Here is a 22,411-nt window from a genome sequence, read left to right as displayed (position 1 = left end):
TGCTTCTTAAGAGAACTCCGCATAAGCCATTCTAAATGTGGCCTCTGACCCTGACAGGAGAGCTCCCTGTGTTCAAACCTCAGCAACTCGTTCAAGAGGAATGGCATCCGCTGAAGTCCCAGGTGTCCCTCCTGAGCTTCTGGAATCTTAACCCTCAGACTATGACGACGAACCCTGCAATGGCTCCACACTGTCCTGCTCTCTCGGGGCAAGGCGTGGAGAGGCAGCAGAGTACTGATGTCTCTCATTCCAAGAGGGACACACTGACCTGGAAGAGGAAGGAGGGCCCCTCCTGGTCTGTCCCCTAACAATGGGGACTTGACAGACAGGGGGGGATGAGGGCCTGAGAAGGATCCCTTTCCAGGGGTTGGAAGAAGTGGAGGCGGCTTGCCCACAACTGGGGTACTCCTGCCTGGAAACGAGGGATGGTCATTGCCAGCTGAAGACTCGGGCGTCTCAAAGCCTGGACAAATGAAGGAAACAAATGGTCACCAGAAGTCAGCTGAGGAGGCCGGCGAGCTACACAAACAACAACTCTGGGAATTTGAGGAAGACCTTCACTATTCCTCATTGAGAGGTTTCTACGATCAAAGAGAAACAGGCAGTTAACTAGACTCACTGTGGTCATTAGACCGTACACAGAAACACCAAATCACTACGCTGTACATCTGAAAGTAACAGAACATTAGACGTGAATTATGCTTCTTTCAATCCATTAATCAATTACGTAGTACCCGGGGGAGTGGGGGGGGTTAGAACCTATTGTGTTGTAAGTTTATGAGCCTCCCAACCCCGAAGAAAGTGTAATAAAAAATGTACAAAAGTACAATACATTGTACATTTTGTAAGATGATGAAGGATTTCTTTAAAGCTTTAACATGGTCCTAGAACTTCAGCTGTTGTTTTCCCACAGGGGACACATGGTTATTATAGTCTTTTCATACTTAACTCAAAACAAGTAAACTGGGGGCGCCTGGGTGGCTCAGTTAGTTGGGTGTTTGACTTCGCCTCAGGTCACGATCTCGCGGTTCGTGAGTTCAAGCCCTGTGTCAGGCTCTGTGCTGACAGCTCAGAGCCTGGAGGCTGCTTCAGATTCTGTGTCTCCCTCTCTCCCTGCCCCTCCCTCACTTGTGCTCTCTCTCTCTCTCTCAAAAATAAACATTAAAACAACAACAACAAACTGAAAAGTCTCCCATTTGAAGGAATTTGGCTCATAAATGAAATGAGCTTTACAATCTTCAAGATTAGGAACTGCTTCTTCATGTACACACTTAATAATCTACAAATGTCTCAGTTAATAAGCTGAAACTTCGAGTCATAAGAGTAAGCCAACAGAGAACAGAAATTATTTCCCACATGTATACCTACATAGAGAAGTCATCCTATTTATATATTAAACATCTGATGCAAAAGGAAATATGGCTTGAGAAAAAGCATGTTAACCTATAAAAGTTAAACATTAACGTAGTATAGTTCCTATGTAGAACCTGTTCCTATCACACACCTTTATATTACAGAGGTACAGTCTCTCAATTAAATAAAAAAATTCTTAAGTTATTTTCACATAGCAATTTGCAGGAAAGGATTTTCTGCGGTTTAAAATGGGTAAGGAACAGGGACAGTGCCAAATACCTTCCAGGTGCCCCTTCCTGGTCTTCAGGTAGTCAATGAGGAGGTTCAACTCATTCCCATGCAGATGCTTTCCCTCAGTCAACAGGAAGACAAGGTGCTGAATGCCCGAAGGGACAGAGTAGCTGGGGAGGCGCTCCCTAGCTAAGAAGTCGTCCAGGAGATCTCCGGCCCTCAGAGCAATTTCAGCACGCTCCTGCTGCTCCCGTTTGGACAAAAATCTCCTGTATTCTTTGGCCACCAACCCCAGGGCATCTTCCAGAGGCATATGACGATGTACTGGGGACAAGAAAGAGCCTGCTTTACAACAAATGGCTGCCCTGATTCTGTTTTAAATCAGAAAATAACAGTTGATCCAACTACGTGTTGTTTAAACTGTGTTGGCTTTCAGGAAGATGTGATCACCTACTGATCCAATGGATTGGGACCCTCGGCAGCAGGTGCCCTGTCAGATTTCAAAATCAAACATTACATTTTATTTCAAAATTATAACATGTGCAGCTTGGTTTACCATTTTCATACAAACCCTCTTTTCACAACTGGACAGCTTCATGCTACACTGATGAGAAAGAAAAAAGGAGAGACAGAAGTAGAGAGTGAGGAAACGGGCCATGTGTATCAATGGGAATTCTTAACGCTAAGCAAATCTAGCCTAAAAAAAAGGATGCAACTTCAACCAGTGCTGGCTACTAGGAACATTTAAGGGTGAAAAATTCCTAGAAGCGAAGGTGTTTAATTTGGTTCCAGTGATCAGGGAGGATGACTTGAAAGGAGTGTGATTCACAGAAGAAAGAAGTGGAAGCAGAGAACAGAGCCTTTAGAGAGGAGAGCAAGTGTGAAACGGGGCTGCTGGTTTTCATTACAAACTCTTTTAGTGTTTATCTTTTAACTCTGTATATGTAACACTTTGATAAAAGGCAGACAGACAGACACAGACAGACCTGCGGTGCAGAGCTTCTAGGCTCTGCTACCATGGCCTGAGGAGGAACCCACAATCGTCTATGTGGCTCTGCAGTCCGGCTGAGGCCCCTGGGGTCTTAAATCATGCTAAAAGCCTTTCCGGGTCAGGTCACATATACATCACATGTAAAATAAATTCTAGACACCAGGAATGGCTTTTAAGTAACTACATGGCTACAGTCAATGCATAGGTGTCTTCTGATCTCTCCTAGGTTTATCTATGGAGAATATGATTTCGTTAAAGTTTAATTTTAGATGGGAGGCCCCCACCCTGTCTTGCTGACTTCTGAACAAATTTAGGACCCAAGGGCACTACAAAGCTACAATGGAGATTACGATATTTGGCTAAATCTTAAGTGGTGTTTATTAAGGTTACATTTAGGACAAAATATGAATATACATTTGCCTTCAGGTACTAAAGTTTCTTGTCTGTCTTTTTTTTTTTTTTTAATGTTTACTTATATTTGAGAGAGGCAGAGTGCGAGTGGGGGAGGGTCAGAGAGAGGGAGACACAGGATCTGAAGCAGGATCCTGGCTCTGAGCTGTCAGCACAGAGCCCGACGCAGGGCTCGAACTCGTGAACTGTGAAATCAGGACCTGAGTCGAAGTCGGATGCTTAACCGACTGAGCCTTCCTCACTGTCTGTTTTAAATGCTTGTCTTGGCACAGAAGCAGCTCCCCGCACCTCTGAGTAACGGCTGCATGTGAGGTATTAAACCGTCGGCTCTAAAGCAATGTGACGCAAGCTGGGATTGGCCTAGGAGAAGCGTGCCCGGCTGCTGCTCCCCTGGGCACATGGCAGGGGCAGGGCTGGCAGTGCCGGGCACACATGAGGAGCTCAGTTAGTAAGTGTGGACTGCACAGAACGGGCCCGAGAGCTTCCAGACAGACAAGAGGACTGGAGAACCTAGGCTTGTCTGGGTTTGACTGCCAAGGAGCTGCCAAGGGGCCCTTCACGAGGCAGACGCCTCTCGAGAAGCAGCAGCTCTGATCAGGAGGAAAAGATGAGGGTCGTCTAGGGTGTGTGCATCTAGACACCTATGTCTATGTGTTTCGGGGAGAAAGAGTGTTTATTTTTGTGTACTCTCACGAGCCTAAGAATAATGAAATGTTTGAGATATCACAGAAAAGGGAAAGTCAGCAGAAAAACAGTCTAAGAGAATGCACAGGATGATGAACATAATGTCTTTTAAGCTTCCCACTGAGCAAAGAAAAGATGGTGGCAAGATCTGGTCACAAGTTTTATGTAAGAGAACTGACTTGTTGGGGCACCTGGGTGGCTCAGTAGGTTAAGCATCTGATTATTAATTTCAGCTCAGGTCATGATCTCACGGTTCCTGGGATAGAGCCCCATTGCTTTGGGATTCTTTCTCCCTCTCTCTCTGTCCCTCCCTGGCTTGTGCACACACATACTCTCTCTCTCTCAGAATAAATAAACATTTTTTTAAAAGGGAGAGAGAATTGACTTGTTACACAATATTTTGGAAAAGATATCCTGGATTCTTAAGTAAGAAGCAATGAAGATGATTTAAGTTTCAATCCTCTCTGAGACACAGGAGACTAGTTTGTGATACCTATTTAAGTCACTTTTCCTCAGCTAGATCCACGTTAGTTACTGACAAACATGAACCTTCAAAGCATAAGCATACAGATAAAAACCATTACATTTTTAAAGCAGGATCTATTCTAAGTGATAGTTCTAGATTGGGCTAAACTTACTTTTGATAGACTCATCAAGTATAATTACAGTGCAAGAGGAAAGTTTTACATTAGACTGTTCGACAAGAATGCAAAACGGGGACCCATCATCTTTAACTTCCTGGAGTGCTCGCGGAAGACTTGATTCTGAGGAGAGGTGAATCATTTCCACCATAAGGCCGTGATCCTGCAATTGATGACCTATGCCGGTGGCGTAGTCCCTTAAAAAAAAACAAACAAGACACCACACACACAAGAAAGAGGGAGGTCATTTTCAATTAAATAAAAGGGGGGGGGGGAATAACCTATATCACCAAGCAGTTATTCCATAGATATTTTGATGACAAATTTAAGCAAGTGAGGTGTAAGATACTATATTTTTACTGAACTTGGATAAGCTCTATTTTTTGAAAAATTAGGCATGCTGTACAATTTGTTTTCATTCTTAGACACACTGAAAATGTCAACAGTACATTATCTGTCTGATGGAGTCAGCCAAGAGAACTGGAGGCGACTCTAACCAAAGGAAACTTTCTTTTCTGAAAATGTGGTGTCCTCAAATCACTGACTATGTATAGAATTTTATAAAGAAAGCCAAGTATGTGAAAGTCGTGTTTTTGTATGACATGATACACTGGATAAACACCAGCATTTTTCAAAATGGAATCATTCAAGTGTTATTTGATGAAGTCATTTCAATTTAAAGTATAAGAAAGAAAGTTTAGGATTTATTGTAAAGAACAGATAAGACTATTATCTTCAGAAAAATAAAGAGAATGCTCATTTACAATTAGTTCCTGGGACAGACCAGTATTTCCTGAGGTCACCACCACTGAGACAATTCCTTGCTCAAGAGTGAACAGATGAGGGGGGGGTGCCTGGCTGGCTCAGTAGGTGGAGCATGTGACTCTTGATCGTGAGGTTTGAGCCCCATGTTGGGGGTAGAGTTTACTTAAATAAATAAGCAAATAAACAAATAAGTAAATGTGTTGGCGAGAGAGAGAGAGAGAGAGAGAGAGAGGGAGAGAGAAAGAGAAGAGTAAATGGATGACGCTGGAGTTATCCATCTCAGTTACTATCAACCGTCTCGTAACCAACCTTGGACCACACCCCAGATTCATCTCATCTCTCACTTCCTCAGCCTCGGTCTTCAAGTCATAAAGAATCTATCTCGGACCTTCTCCTTCAGGTTTATGTTTCCCTTGTGCCCGATACTTGCTTAGAAACTTGAATAAAGGGGCGCCTGGGTGCCTCAGTTGGTTGAGCAACTGACTCTTAATTTCTGCTCAGGTCATGATCACAGACCCTGGGTCAGACTCCTGGATGAGTGTGGAGCCTGCCTGAAATTCTCTCTCTCCCTCTGCCCCTCCTCCAGCTCACGCACTCACTCGCACGTGTGTGCTCTCTCTCTCCATAAAAATAAAAATTAATAAAAATTTAAAAAGAAAAAAAAGAGAAAAACCTGAATAAAAAGTTAGAAACCTCAAATGACATTACTCCCTGAAGCCGCCTTAGACGCTACAATGGCCGTCTCCTCTTCCTCTTATGTACCCTCTGCTTAGAGCAGGAACAACTCCTGGCGTGTCCCATCTGCCACTTGTTAGTTATGGACATGTTTTATCTTATGAGGCTGCATGCAGTACAGAAGGGGAACTGTCAATTATCTGTGCGTTCCTCACTGTACTTTAGCAGTGAGGAGCTTTACACAGAACAAGGACACACTAAATTCATGTTCTGTGAATTAAAAATTAAAATGAGGGGTCCCTGGGTGGCTCAGTTGGTTAAGCATCTGACTCTTGATTTCGGCTCTGGTCATGTTCTCATGGTTCATGAGTTCAAGCCCCACACTGGGCTCTGCACTGACAGTGCAGAGGCTGTATGGGATTCTCTGTCTCTCTCTCTGCCCCTCCCCTGATCACACTGTCTCTGTCTTTCTGAAAATAAATAAACTTCAAAATATTAAGAAAAAAAATTTAAATGATGGCAGGGAAGTGCTTTCCAGGCAATTTAGGAGAGTATGGGTGATTTCAGAAAATATGTTCAAGAGGAAAACAAGAAAAACAAGACAAACAAGACATGGTTCCTATTTACAGAGTGATAGCCTGGGAGTTAAAACTATCACAATCATAATTCATGTTGGAGGGTATCATTTGAAAAGTAATTACTGTTTTGGAGTATAAAAGAATGAATTAGCCAACCGGATATATCACCGCAAATCTTTCCAACATCAGAGTGACAGCAGAGCAGGCAGCGTGGCCTGGTTCTCGGGCTCCCTGGCAGATGCAGCCTGCATGTGGCTGAGGGGTCCCCGAGCTGCACCCACTGAAGGCCCTAATCCATGGCTAGACGCCAAGCTGCAGAATGCCGAGCAAAGGAGCGCTTTCTGAGTATCACCCCAGATGGATGGGGGAGGAAAGCAGTCTCAGGGCCTCCTCTCCACCACACAGCGCTGCACTCCAATCAACACCCAGCGAGCCTGGCTCTGGAGTGGGGAGAGTGGCCAGGGCTCCAGGGTGTGGGAGTCGAGCGGTGCTGGAGCATAACACAATTCTGAAAAAGGTACAAGGGGCTACAGATTGGATGCGATGCTTGCTACAGGTTCCAAGAAAACTGATTTAGTCAGAGATGAACGCAGTTCCTCTGGCTGATGCAAACTATGGTACCCCGGTGGCTAAATATTGGGGGAAAACCAAACTACTGTGCATACTGAGCCTTTACTGCCTCTTGTTCAAAACTGGTTTAAACTACCAGATGATCAGCTTAATCCACGGCATGTCTGGTTGTCTTTCAATTATTAAAGGGAAATCCCGTAATTTTCTAATGTAAAAGGAACTGGCCACTCCTGCCCTCCCTGTGCTGTGACTGACCTCATTTCTTCCAGGATGCTGTCTCTCAAGATCCAACCCAAATACCCTCCAAATGAGTTGAAGCTGAAAGTGTGCTTTCACAAACTCCTCCAGTTAAGATGCTATCTACAAATAAGTTAGACTTCTGTAAAGTAGGTATCACAGAATAAGAATTCTGAGTCACTTTAAGATTGCCGACTTTCCCATAAAGTATGAAGACCAATGCTGCCTTTGTGCTGAATTACGTTCTGTGCATGCTTGGTCTCCTGCTCAGGGAGGACTGGTTCTCATGTCTGGGTCTGCAGTGCCACCCACCCAGTGCCTAGTCTGCAGTAAGCGTGTGTGCTTCCAGCCAATCATCTATCTACATGCTCTCTGCCAAGCACTACGAAACCTGACATAATCCAGAGACACAATTATCATCACACCAAGTCCCATCTGCCTTCAAGTGCCAGCCAATGGTGCACAAGGTCAGGGCACTACACAGACCCAAAGGGCAAGCCAGAGACAGCCGAGAGAGCAGGTAACCAGGCCACAGTTGCACTTAAGTGGGCTGCCTGAGTTACAGGTATTAAGGGGCCTACCCGAGTAACAGGTGTTAGCTGGCCTGCATGAGTTACAGATGGAGAAGAAGGATCAGACATCCCACACTGAAGGAAAAACAGCAAGGACACAGGCTGAAAGGAACTGAACAAGCAGTTAAGAAACGAGAGGAATCCTTCTCTGAAATATCAGTGAGGCCAACTTGTGGCATCCTGCACTAGACTGTCTGCGCCCAAGGCAAAGGTTTGTCTGTTATGTTCATTAAAGTATCCCCAGAGCCTAGAATGGTGCCTGGCACACGCAACTCAGCCCTGAAAATAGCCTTGTTTTTTTTTTTCCCTTCAGATTATAAAACTGATAGATACACATTACAGAAAAGTTGAGCAACACACAAAACTGAGTAAGACAGTCACTGTCAGAAACCTCCCCTTCCACAGGAGGCCTCTGCCACCAGCTTGGCAAACCCAGCAGCCTATTCTTGTAACTCGGAGAGCAGAGTTCTAGGGACGCCGTGAGAGCCTTTCAACTCTCAGTGACTTAGGCATGTAAGGCTGACTACTTAATCATTTCATCTGCACACGTTCTCATTCGACAGGCTAAAAAGAAATAAATATATACCTCTGTTTGTTGTTGATAGAAACAATAACGCAATCTGAAGGCCTCTCTTGATCACGTTCTTTCTGAACCACTTGATAGAAGTGCTGGAAAAGCTCTTCTTTCCAAGTGTTCCTACTGTTGGCATCACCTGAAAAATATTGACATGCTCATGTTTTTGCAAGGGCAAAGGCAATCAGTAAAGGTTCTCAGGGTTTTTTACAAAAGTGTAAGTGAATGGCAACCCCTCTGTAAGGAAGAGATGAAGAAGAGAGAAGTAGATTCTCAGCAAGACTCTTACCTAACTGAATGGACTGGTATCGCTCATGGTTCTCTTCATTCCTTTTTGAATAATCAGCCACATTCTGCTGTAATTCTTTAATGCTACTGGATGCATGAAAATAGAATAGTTTATGCAAACGTAGTTTCCCTCTATAAATCTATCCCCAAGTTAAAAAAAAAAAAAAAAAGATACCAGGCCACCTAGCACAATCCATATGCACCAAAATAAAGGCTGTGTCTCCACAGAGCTAAAAAGTTAATAATCTGTACTCATTTTAGAATATGTGTTTCCAGGATTTTTCTGCTCTCTCCCATTTACTTCCTCTTGCCTATTATGATGAAAAGTACATAGGAGCCACCGATCTTTGTCAAGTCAGACCTATACAGAAAAGAGACAGCCTCATACTTCAAGGTATTTATTTTAAAGGAGAAGAGATCCTTTTACCAGATGTGTGTATCCTTTGAGGTGCTTATCTGTGAAGGTCTTCGCTGGATATGGGTAAAAAAATGAGTCAACAGGATCTGCTCACTTTACTCCTAAACACTCTACAACTCCTGTGAGCAAGCTATTTTCCCTTGCTAAAGGCGTGCGAAATAGTGCACAGATGCTGGGTAATCTATTAGCCATCTAAAATAGTCCCCTTTGCTGTGATTTAACAGAAGAAAGGGGGAATTCGATGTGCTCTCTACCCTAAATCAGGCATTTTTACTGCGGCTCTCCAGCATCCAGACGCCGGTGTGTCCGTCCACAAGGAATGTCCTGCCAGGGAGAGAACCACCTCGGCACGCAGCAATTAGCTCCTTTCTCGCCAGAGGCCTCGCACCGCCCGGCAAGGCAGCACGGGACACCCTTAGTCACACCAGGACTATTCAGCAAGCTGCCAGCCAACATCGATCCCTGTGCTCTCTCCCTGTATGGTTTTCATTCGGGTTCTTGTCCACATACAATTTTCTGACACTGCAGAGACGCAGCTCCAGACTTCTGGAGGCAAAGCTTTTGCCTGAATCCATGCCTCCCCTACTCCCTGAGAATCCGGAGCTGGACAAGCATGTTCCCTTCCCTGAGGCAGGCTTTACCGTTGCCTACTATGTCTGACAAACACTAACCACTGACTCCAGGGGCCATTCCTTAAGCTGTCTGCTTCCTCCAACCCTTGCTAGGCTATGTTCTTGCTGGCTTTCCCAGGAAAGGCAGTATGGTGCTGAAATTTGCAACTGCCTACGTACGAGTCTCAGTGCTGTCACTTACTAATTGGGTAAGCTTGAACAAGTTACTTAACATTGTCATGTGTCATGCCTCAGTTTCCCCACCTGTAAAATGGGGCTATGAGAATCTACTTGGAAGTGTTGTTATGAGGACTAAATGAGTTAATGCAGGTAAATCCCTTAGAACGGTGTCTGATGCAGACCAGGCCCTCAACAGATGTGAGCCATTATCATCCATCTCTGCCTTTAGGTTTCCTTCACAGCAGAGCTAAGAAAATCACTCCTTCAGAAGATCGCCTACCAGTGCAAGTATTCTGAGCCTCATTGTCAGGAAATGTTACCTGAGAGAGACTACTCCCATTAACAGTCACTCCTGAATTCTATACTACCAAGTGCTTCCGCAGTCGAGGAAGGCATTTTTCAATTTTGAATTATTAATCTAATCTGACACAAATCTCATCTTTAATGCAGGCGAGAGGCCCTGTCAAGGTTCATACATATAAAAATCAATTCAAATACAGTTCAAGGAAACACTGCTTTTACCCAAACTACAGAGGTAGATCCGAAGCAAGAATCCTGAAGTGCCATGCTGATTTACCTACTTAGTTACTTAGAGAATTCCATGGCTGACTATAAGAGACAGGAAACTAAGCAAGACCGCCTTCAACACTGGTTGACATACTCTGGAATACGACACAGTGGTCAAAAGCAACAAGGATGACTAATCCTCCATCACATACTGTTTCAGTTACGTGAAAGAAACGAATTTCCAAACAATATGCCAGTGTGAGCTATTTCAGGTTAAAAACCAGTGGGGGAGGGGAACGGGGAGGGTTCTGAAAGGGATTTTCACTTTTCATTATCAGACACTTTTACATCTGTGTATCTATTCCTTGGGGGAAAAACTAAGCCCTTTTAAAGTGACTTTATTTATTATACAAGGATACAGGTTCATCTCATAATAAAGTAAATTTGCATTTTCGGGGCATGGTTAGATGGTAGCACAAAAAAGGTGGGGCGGTGGGAAAAACTAAGCCCTTTTAAAGTGACTTTATTTATTATACAAGGATACAGGTTCATCTCATAATAAAGTAAATTTGCATTTTCGGGGCATGGTTAGATGGTAGCACAAAAAAGGTGGGGCGGTGTGGAAGAAGGGAGTGGGGGGCCAAGCAGGTCACCCAAGTGGGTGGCTCCCCTGAGTGGCGTGGGTGGCTGAGTCCCATCGGCTTGCAGGTCTGTTTTAGTTACTAGAGTCCAAATGACTACGGAGAGGGAGAAGTTAAAGCAGAATGGCTTAACATGATCAAGCTGACCTGAGGGACTCCCCAAAAAGCAAATATTAATAGCATCAATTTTAACAAACACATAAGTCTGCACAGTAAGAACACATCTAAATTACTACTAAAGCTTTTAGCAAACTGAGCCACAACAATAAAACTTTACCTTAGCATGTCTTCACCCTCCTCTAAGTAGCCCTCTTGGGGAGAATAAGAAGTCGGCAGCAAAGGTTTATATGGCTTGCTGCTAAAAAACCAACAAAGACAAAATTACACTTAAGAAGAAATTATTTCCCATAGCCCACACATTAGTTTCCACAGTCCTGGTACACTCAGAGGTGATTAAATCTTCAGTTAAACTGGATCTTAAAAACTCGAACAATGCTTTTCTCAAGACTTTTTTTTTTTCCAGCTTCTATTCTAGTTTGTAATGCTTATTTCTATTTTTGTTTAGTTTGTTTGCTCAACTGCTTTTCCAGAGTTGACCACTGAAGGCACAGCTCTGTCACAAGGAAAGAAGACCATTATAAATTCACCAGTGGAAAGGGGCTTCAACAGAATGCAACAGAATGAGTCTGATTTGCCCCAGTGAACTGAATTAAAGCTAAAAAAAAAAAAAAAAGCAAGAACGTAATGCTGGTGGTGTTTGGTAATTTAAAAAAAAAATCTGTGTGTGTGTGTGTGTGTGTGTTTAAAGCTTCTCTTTGGTAGATGTTCCACCAACGTCACCATAAATTTTCACAAATCATCTGGCACCTACTCCACAATGGTGCTTTTGAAAGAACACTCTCAAATGATTCGTGTATATCAAGTCTGAGTACACAAGGTTCTCTATTAAGACGACTGTTATGTTTACATACCAAATGCATTTGACACACGTCAACACCATTCTCCTCATTTAAAAGTTGTATGGTTAACGAATAACAGATCTAAATCTAAGACAAAAATAAGGGGCAAAACCTAAGAAGAAAATGCCTGTTCCAAATTGTTAGCTGAGAGAAACAAGGGGCTAAACAAGATTTAACTGTTATGATTTTGGCCCGAGAGGGTTAAAGAGTTATTAGAAAGCTTTCCTTTTCCAAAAAGGATCAGGAGCACAGATGCTCCGCTCGACCCTCTTCTCAACGATCCTAGCCAAGTTTGAAGGCCATGAGAAGGAATAAGCAGATGGTTCAATGTGAGTAAGTCAAAAGGAAGTTGCATTTGCCTTATTCGGCTTCCTAGCAACTAGACTGAACGATGCCAAGAAAGCCAGCCGGCTCTAAGGAGAAACGCTGCAGGACACTTGGAACCCAGCGGTTAGGCAGGGGAGAGAAGGCCCCCAGACACCCTCACCTGGCAAAACAAACCCAGTGCCTACTGACACCCACACGTCCCGCCTCGCTGGGACCTTCCCCTCCCCTTGCAGTCCCCATCCCGGCCTACCCTGGCCACACTAATGCCAACCACTTGACTACCAGGACAACCTTTCAAACCCCAGTAACATCAGATGAGCAGTCTGGCCCAGCCATCAAAGAATAACTTCCCACTTCTCCATGGGAGGGAAGGCCCCAAGCACTTCAACGCACCTCAGCCAGCTGGACAAAGGATTCCGCGGGCCAAAAGGCCTGCGCTCAAACACTGAAGCCCAAGCACTGAGAGAGGCAGACGCGTACGCTGGCTGGGATCCCAGAGGCCTGAGAAACATCCGTCCCGGAGCCACGGTATGTTCCTTTTCTCCTCCTTAAAAACATCTCCTAAGTAGCGTGGAAGCTGGGGGTTCCCAAATGGGCTGCTTAAGGAATCACTCTCAGGCAAGAGTTGTCTTTGTATAAGCACATAAATAGGCATGTGAAATATATCCACAATACAACGTAAATGGCCAAAGGAAGGCTTGGATGTCACTCAACATTGCAAGGTTACACCAAGCTCTGGCAATGCCCCTGTATTTCGCCATCTCCTCTGGGCCTCCTGCTAACTGGAGGCACCCATTAAAACTTCAATTCCTCTCCTACTCAGTGGGTAGAAGGGCAAATAGAAAATGGAACTTATGATTACATATATATCTTGGGAAATGAATACAGTCTCCAAGATGCTCAATGAAGATGTTTTCAATGCATTATATGTAAGCCTTATAAAAACTCCGCAAGCTAAGCAAGGCGGTATCAACCTCCCTACACTTCCTAGAAACATGAGAAAACAGAGTCAGGCTACAAGCCTTGCCACACAGCTAAGCGACAAAGCACAAATTCAAATCCAGGTGTGTCTGACACTAAAACCCAGGCTCCCTCTAATACCTCATAGCCCAGAAACTCTCAGCTTAACCCAGGAGGTCTGCAAGTAAAGAAACAAAACAAAAACAAAGAACAGTAAGCAATGAAAGAAGGACAAGTATTACGGATAAAGATACTAAGTCATTCTATATTTTTGTGGAAAGCAAGTTCATGGAGGCATAAACAATTCTCATTTGAGAATATAGCGAGTATGGCAGAGGAATCCCCGGTGACACGGCCTTCTGTCCGCACCTCTCCTGGCCATATCCCAGCAGGCCATCCCGCTCTACCTTAGGATGGACCAGCTGAGCAAGAGCTATTCAAAAGTCAAGCCTCAAGACTGACGTGGAAGAACCAGAATTCTCATATGCCACTAGTCCGAAAGCAAAATGGTACAATCACTTCAGAAAATCACCTGCCAGTTTTTTAAAAAGTGGAACACATGATCCAGCCAGTCCACTCCTAGATATTTACCCAAACGAAAGCACGTGTCTACACAAAAACTCATGCATGAACGTTCACAGCAGCCTTATTTGCAATAGCCCTAACAGGGAAACATCTAACAGGAAGACGGGAAGACAAACTGTGTATCTGTAGGTCTTAGCCTGCTCAGGCCATGGCAACAAAACACCATTGGCTGGATGGCTAAAACCACAGAAATTGATCTCATCAGAGTCCTGGAGGCTGGAAGTTCAGGATCAGGATGTCGGCATGGTCCAGGCCCAGTGAGAGTTCTCTTCCTGGCTCACAGGGGCCACCTCCTTGCTATATTCTCACACAGCCCTGCCTCACTGCATACACATGGAGAGATCACTATTCCTCTTTTTCTTTTTTTTTTTAATGTTTATTTTTGAGAGAGAGAGAAAGAGAGAGACAGAAAGCGAGTGGGGGAGGAGCAGAGAGGGAGACACAGAATCTGAAGCAGGCTCCAGGCTCTGAGCTGTCAGCACAGAGCCTGATGTGGGCCTTGAACTCACAAACAGTGGCCTCAAACTCATGAGCTGTGAGATCATGACCTGACCCAAAGTCAGATGCCCAACCGACTGAACCGCCCACATGTCCCCACTATTCTTCTTATAAGGCCACCAAACATACCAGATTAGGACCCCACACTTTTGACCTCATTTAACCCTAGTCAGCTCCTAAAAGCCCCATCTCCAAATACAGTTGAGTTGGGGGTTAGGGCTTCAACATTTGATTATAGGGAACACAATTCAGTCCATAGCACCATAAAATGGAATACAAGTCATCAACCAAGAAATGATGTACTGATCCACCCACAGATATGGATGTATCTCAAAATAATTATTCTGAAAGAAACAAAAAAAAGGAAAGAAACCAGAAACGTCTCCTCCATAAAAATATATACTATATGATTCCATTTAAATATAATACATGTAAATTTATATAAAATCCTAGGAAATGCAAACTAATCTGTCATGATGAAAGTGACAGATCAGCTGTTGCCAAGAGAAGGGGGACCTATACCTACAAATAAGGAAACCTGGGGATGACAGCTGTGTTCATTATCTTGACTGGAGCGCTGTTCTGACATCCACATGTCAAAACTCAAAGTGTACATTTTAAATACATGCCGTGTATTACTATGCATCACTATTATGCATCAATAATCACACATTGATAAAGCTGAAAAAAATCCAAGCCTCTTTTCAGTTTCATTTTTTTCCTTTAACATCACTGTTTTTATCTCTCTCTGTTTTTTTAAATTTTAAAATGTTTTTATTTATTTCTGAAAGAGACAGCATGAGCAGGACAGGGTCAGAGAGAGAACGAGATACAGAATCTGAAACAGGCTCTAGGCTCTGAGCTGGCTGTCAGCACAGAGACCAGTGCGGGGCTTGAACCCACGAACTGTGAGATCATGACCTGAGCCAAAGTCGGATGCTTAACCAGTCAGGCCATCCAGGCGCCCTGAGTTTTTTTTGTTTTGTTTTTTTAAGTTTACTTATTTAAATGTTCATTTAGTTTTGAGAGAGAGGGAAAGCAGGGCAGGGATTGGTGGGGGTGGGGGTGGGGGGGTGGACAGAGGATGCAAAGCGGGCTCTGTGCTGACAGCAGCCAGCCAGATGCAGGGCTCGAACCACCAACTGTGAGATCATGACCTGAGCTGAAGTTGAACGTTTAACCATCTCAGCCACCAAGGCGCCCTTATTTATTTATTTTTAAACAATCCCTATGCCCAATAGGGGGGCTGGAACTCACAACCCCAAGATCAAGAGTCGCATACTCTTCCGATTGAGCCAGCCTGGCGACCCAACATCAGTGTGCTTTCAATATGTTTCAAGTTTTGGCGCTGGTCAGAAATCATGCAGATTCTGGGGCGCCTGGGTGGCTTAGTCGGTTAAGCGTCTGACTTTCGCTTAGGTCATGATCTCGCGGTTCGTGGGTTCGAGCCCCGTGTCGGGCTCTGTGCTGACTGCTAGCTCAGAGCCTGGAGCCTGTTTCGGAGTCTGTGATTCCCTCTCTCTCTGACCCTCCCCTGCTCACGCTGTCTCTCTCTCTCCTCGAAATAAATAAAAATTAAAAAAAAATAAAGTCTTAGTGATATTCCATTATATATACATATATATACATTTTCTTTATTTACTCATCTGTCAACACTTAGACTGTTTCCATATCTTGGCTATAGTGACTAATACTGCAATGGACATGAGAGTGCAGATATCTCTTTGAGATAATGATTTGATTNCGTGGGTTCGAGCCCCGTGTCGGGCTCTGTGCTGACTGCTAGCTCAGAGCCTGGAGCCTGTTTCGGAGTCTGTGATTCCCTCTCTCTCTGACCCTCCCCTGCTCATGCTGTCTCTCTCTCTCTCTCCTAGAAATAAATAAAAAACATAAAAAAAAAAAATCATGCAGATTCTGAGGTCTTTATATGCAGAGAACCTTAAACATCTATGGAAAGAGAATCCGCGGAAACACTTCCTCACTGTTTCAAATTAAATGTACATGTCACTCCCAAAGCCTCCAGGAACGCTAGTACGATTATTTTTAACTTGTTACTATTGTATCTCAATTACTTCAACTTATTAGACAGCTGATCTATTAAGTTCTCAGGGTAGGACCCACTGGGGATAAATTTTAAAATTAAAAAGATTTTTAAGAATCTACTCTTAGAAGTTCCATCATAATTTCAAATTTCACTGAAAACAATTTGAATTTTAACACTCCTCTGGAGAAATTTCAATCAAGCCTCCAGAAATAGGAAAAGAGTAGTACCATGGCACTGTCAAAGGACACAAACCAAAAAAAGTCATAGGCTTCTTTTATAATATTCTCAAAAACAGGGTGAACATGCAGCTAAACAGTGTTACTGTGCGAGTCAGCAATCACACCCACCTGATTTGAAAACGGATGTCCACACTAAACCCTCCACGTGAATGTTTACAGCAGCTTTATTCATAATGGCTAGGAACTGGAAGCAACCAAGTTGCCCTTCAATAGGTGAACTAGATAAGCAAACTGTGGCACATCCAGACAATGTGTATTATTAAGTGATCAAAAGAAAAGAGCAACCAAGCCACAAAAAGACTTGGATAAATCTTAAACACTTACTTCTAAGTGAAAGAAGCCAGTCTAAACAGGCTACTTACTATATGGTTCCAATTATGTGGCATGCTGGAAAAGAAAAAGCCAGAGCGATGGGTGAAAAGATCAGTGGCTGCCAGAGGTTTGACAGCATGGAGTTGAATCAGCGAAGCACAGGGGTTTTTTCCAGGCGGCAAAATTATTCTGCCTGATACAGTGATGGTGGATACATGACACTATGCATTTGTCAAAACCCACTGAACTTCACAGCATAAAGAGTGAACCTTAATGTATGCAGATTTCAACAAATCATTTAGGAAGTTGTGAGGATCCCAGGATGGAATACAGAATGTGACAAAACAATTATAAATTGTCTATGAACGTATGAAGCAGCCTCACGGAAGGGAGGGAGGGAAAAGGTATGAGCTCACCTTTGTACAGCTTTGCAGAGAACCTGGTGGGATAGGATTTGGCCCACGGCTATAGTTTCCAACCCTTGCTCTAAAGCCTAATGAGGCCCTCAAGTGGTAACTTTCAGAAGCCTGTGAAAGGAGGGCCATGTGATGTGGGATCCATGCCACAGGGAAGAAGGCCAGTCCCACGGCGTTGCCCGCATCTGGTCCAGAGTCGATGCCAAAGTCCTGACTTGGACTTAAAAGATTCCTAATGCCCGGCCCCACCTTTCCACCCCCTACCCCCCCCCCACTGGTCTGACCTAATTCTCTGCTTCCACCTCCACTTCTGGGAGGCTCTGCTCAAACCAACTAGTATGCCTTCTACTTGCTCTCCAGGAGGGCCTAGCCCCTTGGTGGGGGGGGGGAGGCGCGCTCTGTCTTACATACCCCCTCACCTCAAATACCCGCATGGCCACTCCCTCACTTCCATCCAGGGCTCTGCTGGTGTCCCCCCTTTCCCCACAACCTGTGCTCCCTGCCTCTCTGACCCAGCTTCACTTTTCTCCATGTCACTGATCAACACACACACACACACACACACACACACCCCTTTTAAAATAAACTTTGTTAGAACACTTCGAGATTTTCAGAAAAACTATGAAGACAGTACTATATAAGATAGCTCCCATATAACCTACACTGAGTTTCCCCTGTTACTAACATCTTACACTTGGGGTACATTTTTGTCACAACCAGTGAGCCAATACTGATTCGCTATTATTGAAACAAGTCCGTATTTTATTCCAATTTCCTCAGTTTTTACTACTGTCTCTTTCTGGTCCAGGATCCCATCCAGGATACCACACTCCATTTCGTCTTCAGGTGTTCCTAGGCTCCTCTGGCTGAGCCAGTTTCTCAGACTTCCCATGTTTGATGACCCCAACAGTGTTGAGGAGCACCGGTCACATACTACATATTTTTACTTATTGGTATATCAACTCATCCCAAGGAAGAAGGCAAGCTTCTAGAAGACAGAGATTTTTATCTGTCTGTGTACCATTTCCCCAGCAAGTGGAACAGCACTTGCCACATTCTAAGTGTTCCATGAATCACTGCAGAATGAATTTGCTAAAACGAATGATTTTTTTAACACAAAACCCAACAGACTTTCAGGTTTCATAGATTCCAGCCCTTCTCATTCAGCACATGAAGACAATGAAATCTTGAGGGGTAGCTTTCTCGTTACAGGAACCAGAGCTAGAACCTCCTCGACCCTTTGGGACCACTGCACCCAGAAGCCAGGACCCATCAAGCACCACTGTCCGACACTTCAAGCTGCCCACAAGGAACCTGGGAGCTCATACTTATTCTCAGCAACCTCAACAGTTTTTCCTGTGTAACGGTGTTTATTTGAGTTGACAAGTTGAATATTTTATTGCACTTTTATAAACGTAAGTGAAAAAATAAAAGGAAAAAATGCTGACACCAGTAATCAGAAGTCATCTAGCAGGTGACAAACGGGAGTGAGATCTTTTATGTCAAATCAGATACTTTTTAAGCCTTAACTGACCATCTGAAACCAGCACCAAGTGCTAGAAAACCCTATGAATGGCTGTGTGTAAATGGAGAGACATGAATACCCTGCACGTCAGACAGACGACTCTTTTTTTCATTTTTGACAGAGAGTGTAAGCGGGGGAGAGGGGTACAGGGAGAGAGAAGGAGAACTTAAGCAGGCTCCATGCTCAGCTCAGAGCCCAACTTGGGGCTTGATCCCCAGACCCTGGGATCATGGCCTGACCTGAAATCAAGAGTCAGATGCTCAACAACTGAGCCACCCAAGAACCCCTAGATGGTTCTATTTTTTACTCAATCCTTCCTCTTTAGTATCTTTTCAATTAAAGATATCAGGGATTCCCTGATCATTCTATCTGTTTGGCAGCTTTCAACATGTGCTCAGGGACAACTAAAATAAGAATCCAATTTCATTTATTGAAAAGTAATTGTTGAGCACCTAAAATCTGCTAAGCATGAACTTCATTCAAAATGTGTCCTTTCTCTGGGGTGCCTGGGTGGCTCAGTTGGCTAAGCATCCAACTTTGGCTCAGGTCATGACCTCATGGTTCGTGGGTTCAAGCCCTGCATCAGGCTCTATGCTACGGCTAGCTCAGAGCCTGGAGCCTGCTTCCGATTCTGTGTCACCCTCTCTCTCTGACCCTCCCCTGCTCATGCTGCCTCTCTCTCTCTCAGAAATAAATAAAACATTAAAAAAATTAAAACAAAACGTGTCCTTTCTCAATTCACCCAGAGTCCAGTACATAGCATACTCTAAAGACTTACAGAACACTTTAGAAGGTTTTAATTCTTCAAATAAGATAGTCCATCAATACTAACTCCACAGGCCTAAGGACAAGTTTACGTATGATTTTAAAATTCTAGCCCTCATGGGGTGCCTGGTTGTTCAGTCGGTTAGGCATCTGACTCGGTTTTGGCTCAGGTCATGGTCTCACGATTTATGAAATTGAGCCCTGTGTTGGGCTCTGTGCTTATAGCCCTCAAAAAAGGACACAACTGGGGCATCTGGGTGGCTCAGTTGGTTAGGCATCCAACTTCGGCTCAGGTCATGGTCTCACAGTTGGTGGGTCCGAGCCCCACGTCGGGCTCTGTGCTGACTGCCAGCTCAGAGCCTGGAGCCTGTTTCAGATTCTGTGTCTCCCTCTCTCTCTGACCCTCCCCTGCTTGCGCTCTCTCTGACTCTCAAAAATAAAAAAATAATAATAAAAAAAAGGACACAACTAAGAAAACAATCAAAGTTACAAAGCCAATCCAGATCTTGAACTCAATTATACCATATACTATCTTTAAGAGGCATTCTCAGTGGGAATTAAGGGCATTCCCAAAGAACATACACAAATGGTAAAAACTGCTATAAACAGGTTTTTAAATTTCTTTTTAAGATTTTATTTTTGGGGCATCTGGGTGGTTCAGTCAGTTAAGCCTCCAACTTCAGCTAGTCATGGTCTCACAGTTCGTGGGTTCGAGCCCTGCATCAGGCTCTATGCTGACAGCTAGCTCAGAGCCTGAAGCCTGCTTCCAATTCTGTGTCTCCCTCTCTCTCTGACCCTCCCCTATTCATGCTGTCTCTGTCTCTCTCTCTCTCAAAAATTTAAAAACAAATAAATAAATAAAATAATTAAAAAGATTTTATCTTTAACCAATCTCTATACCCAGCGTGGGGCTCAAACTCACAACCCTGAGATCAGGAGTCACATGCTCCACTGACTGAGTGAGCCAGGCACCCAAAAGTTTTTTTAAATTTTTTAAGGAAAAAAAAAAAAAATGATTCAAAACTTTATGAGAAATGGACAATGGGGACACCTGGAAGGCTCAGTCAGTTGAGTGTCAGACTTCAGCTCAGGTCATCATCTCGTGGTTCATGGGTTCAAGCCCTACATCAGGCTCTGTATGGACAGCTCAGAGCCTGGAGCCTGCTTCCAAATCTGTGTCTCCTTCTCTCTCTGCCCTTCTTTACTACTCACACTCTGTCTCCCTCTCTCTCAAAAATATATAAACATTAAAAAAAAAAAAAAGTAATGAACGATATGGGATGTACTCAGTGCTTTTAAATTCCTCTTTTGTGGTAGAACCTTAAACTTCAAGAACTATCTACTGTACCATCCCCTGCTCCACCAAACTTAAACACAATATGACAACAGGATACGTGACCCGGGTCTTCAGTAACAATCTTACTTCCTCCAAGGTAAAACAATTTCCAAGTGCCACTTTAAACATTCAGTTTCCTCTCCGTTGTGGGTTGAATTGTGTTTCCAAAAAAGATATGTTCAAGTCCTAAACCCTGGAACCCATGACTATGACCTTATTTGAAGAGGGTATTTGTAGATGTAATCAAGATGAGGTCATGCTGGATTAGGGTAGACCCTAATCCAAAACCCAGTGTCACTGGGAAATTTGGACACAGAAGGAAATTTTGACACAAAGATCCAGGGAGAGAACGCATGTGACCACAGGGGCTGGGACTGGAGGGATGCAGCTCCAAGCCAAGAGATGCCCAGCACTGCCTGCACCTCCAGGAGGTAGAAGAGAGGCAGGGAACGGTTCTCCCCCAGAGCCTCCAGCCAGAACAACCCCACTGACACCTTGATTTCTGACTTCTGGCCTCCAGAACTCTGAGAATAAATGTCATTTTGAGCCACTTAGTTTGTGGCTCTTTGTTACGGAGGTCCTAAAAAACGAATATATTCTAATGCTTTCAGGGTCCCATGACATTTGTGAAAAGAACCTAAGATCATACTGGAGGAAGCACTGGATCCTGGTTCCAGTCCTGGAAGCACTGGAGTGAGCGCCACACTCTTCAAAGCAGTTGCACAGTCATCCTTCATCTGTGGAAACTACTTTCATGAATCAATGTCACTAGAAATGTTATCTATATACACATAAACATACGTGTGCATGGAGGCACATCCTCTGCCATATTCAGATTATACTAAGGGGATGAGGGTGCCTGGGTGGCTTAGTCGGTTAGGCATCCAGCTCTTGATTTCCGCTCAGGTCATGATCTCACAGTTCATGAGATCAAGCTCCGTGTCAGGGTCTATGCTGTAGCTCGGAGCCTGCTTGGGATTCTCTCTGCCCCTTCCCCAGTCAGCCATGCTCATGTGCTCTCTCAAAATAAAACAAACATTTTAAGAAAGAGAGATTATACTAATGAAGAAAATCTCATCCCAAGACACTAAAAAATATTTGGGGAATACAAAATAGGGAATTTATCTTCATGAGCAATTTCTGATTTTGTAATTTCTGATGTCCAGGACTTCCCCAGGGAAAATCTAAACGCAGTACTTTTCAGATGGCTGGCAGAAAGGCCCAGGCTAGCTAAACAGGCCCCATGAGGTAATCCTGACTTTGGTAAAGGTCTACACAGCCCAATGGGGGGCTCGAAGTGACAGACCTGAGCCAAAGTTGAACATTTAACCAACTGAGCCACGCAGGCACCCCCACTCTAAGTCTTTCTAATGGGCCTTCTAAAATGTACTAGATCCATCCCATCCTTTCAAAACTGAAATAGTCTTTCATCATTTGTCTATTTCTTGGCTACTCAAGGTCAATTATGACCATCCCTACTGTATTTGTCTCAAATGTAAAACTTGCACTTTTTCATAT

General features: G+C 44.0%; 1 protein-coding gene across 7 annotated transcripts in view; it reads right to left on the bottom strand.

Annotated features, from left to right (window-relative positions):
- The window catches only part of LOC120238446 (nuclear receptor coactivator 5-like), a 66,055-nt gene that overhangs the window by 25,254 nt on the left and 18,390 nt on the right, over window positions 1–22,411 (bottom strand). For 5 of the 7 annotated variants that reach the window (XM_039242221.1, XM_039242201.1, XM_039242211.1 and 2 more), the window contains exons 3-8: window positions 11,205–11,285; window positions 8,572–8,657; window positions 8,295–8,421; window positions 4,309–4,508; window positions 1,633–1,908; window positions 269–463 (exon numbers count right to left, since the gene is read on the bottom strand). In XM_039242221.1, coding sequence (XP_039098152.1) covers window positions 269–463; window positions 1,633–1,908; window positions 4,309–4,508; window positions 8,295–8,421; window positions 8,572–8,657; window positions 11,205–11,285 — 965 coding nt within the window. The remainder of the gene's footprint in view (window positions 1–268; window positions 464–1,632; window positions 1,909–4,308; window positions 4,509–8,294; window positions 8,422–8,571; window positions 8,658–11,204; window positions 11,286–22,411) is intronic. The other 2 variants (XM_039242193.1, XM_039242184.1) reach the window with 2 other exon arrangements.

This window comes from Hyaena hyaena, unplaced genomic scaffold (genome assembly GCF_003009895.1).
Source record: "Hyaena hyaena isolate Hyena2069 unplaced genomic scaffold, ASM300989v1 scaffold_7, whole genome shotgun sequence".
NCBI classification, from domain to species: Eukaryota; Metazoa; Chordata; class Mammalia; order Carnivora; family Hyaenidae; genus Hyaena; species Hyaena hyaena.
The sequence above is the reverse complement of the archived record's forward strand: the minus strand, read 5'-3'. Positions and strand labels throughout refer to the sequence as shown.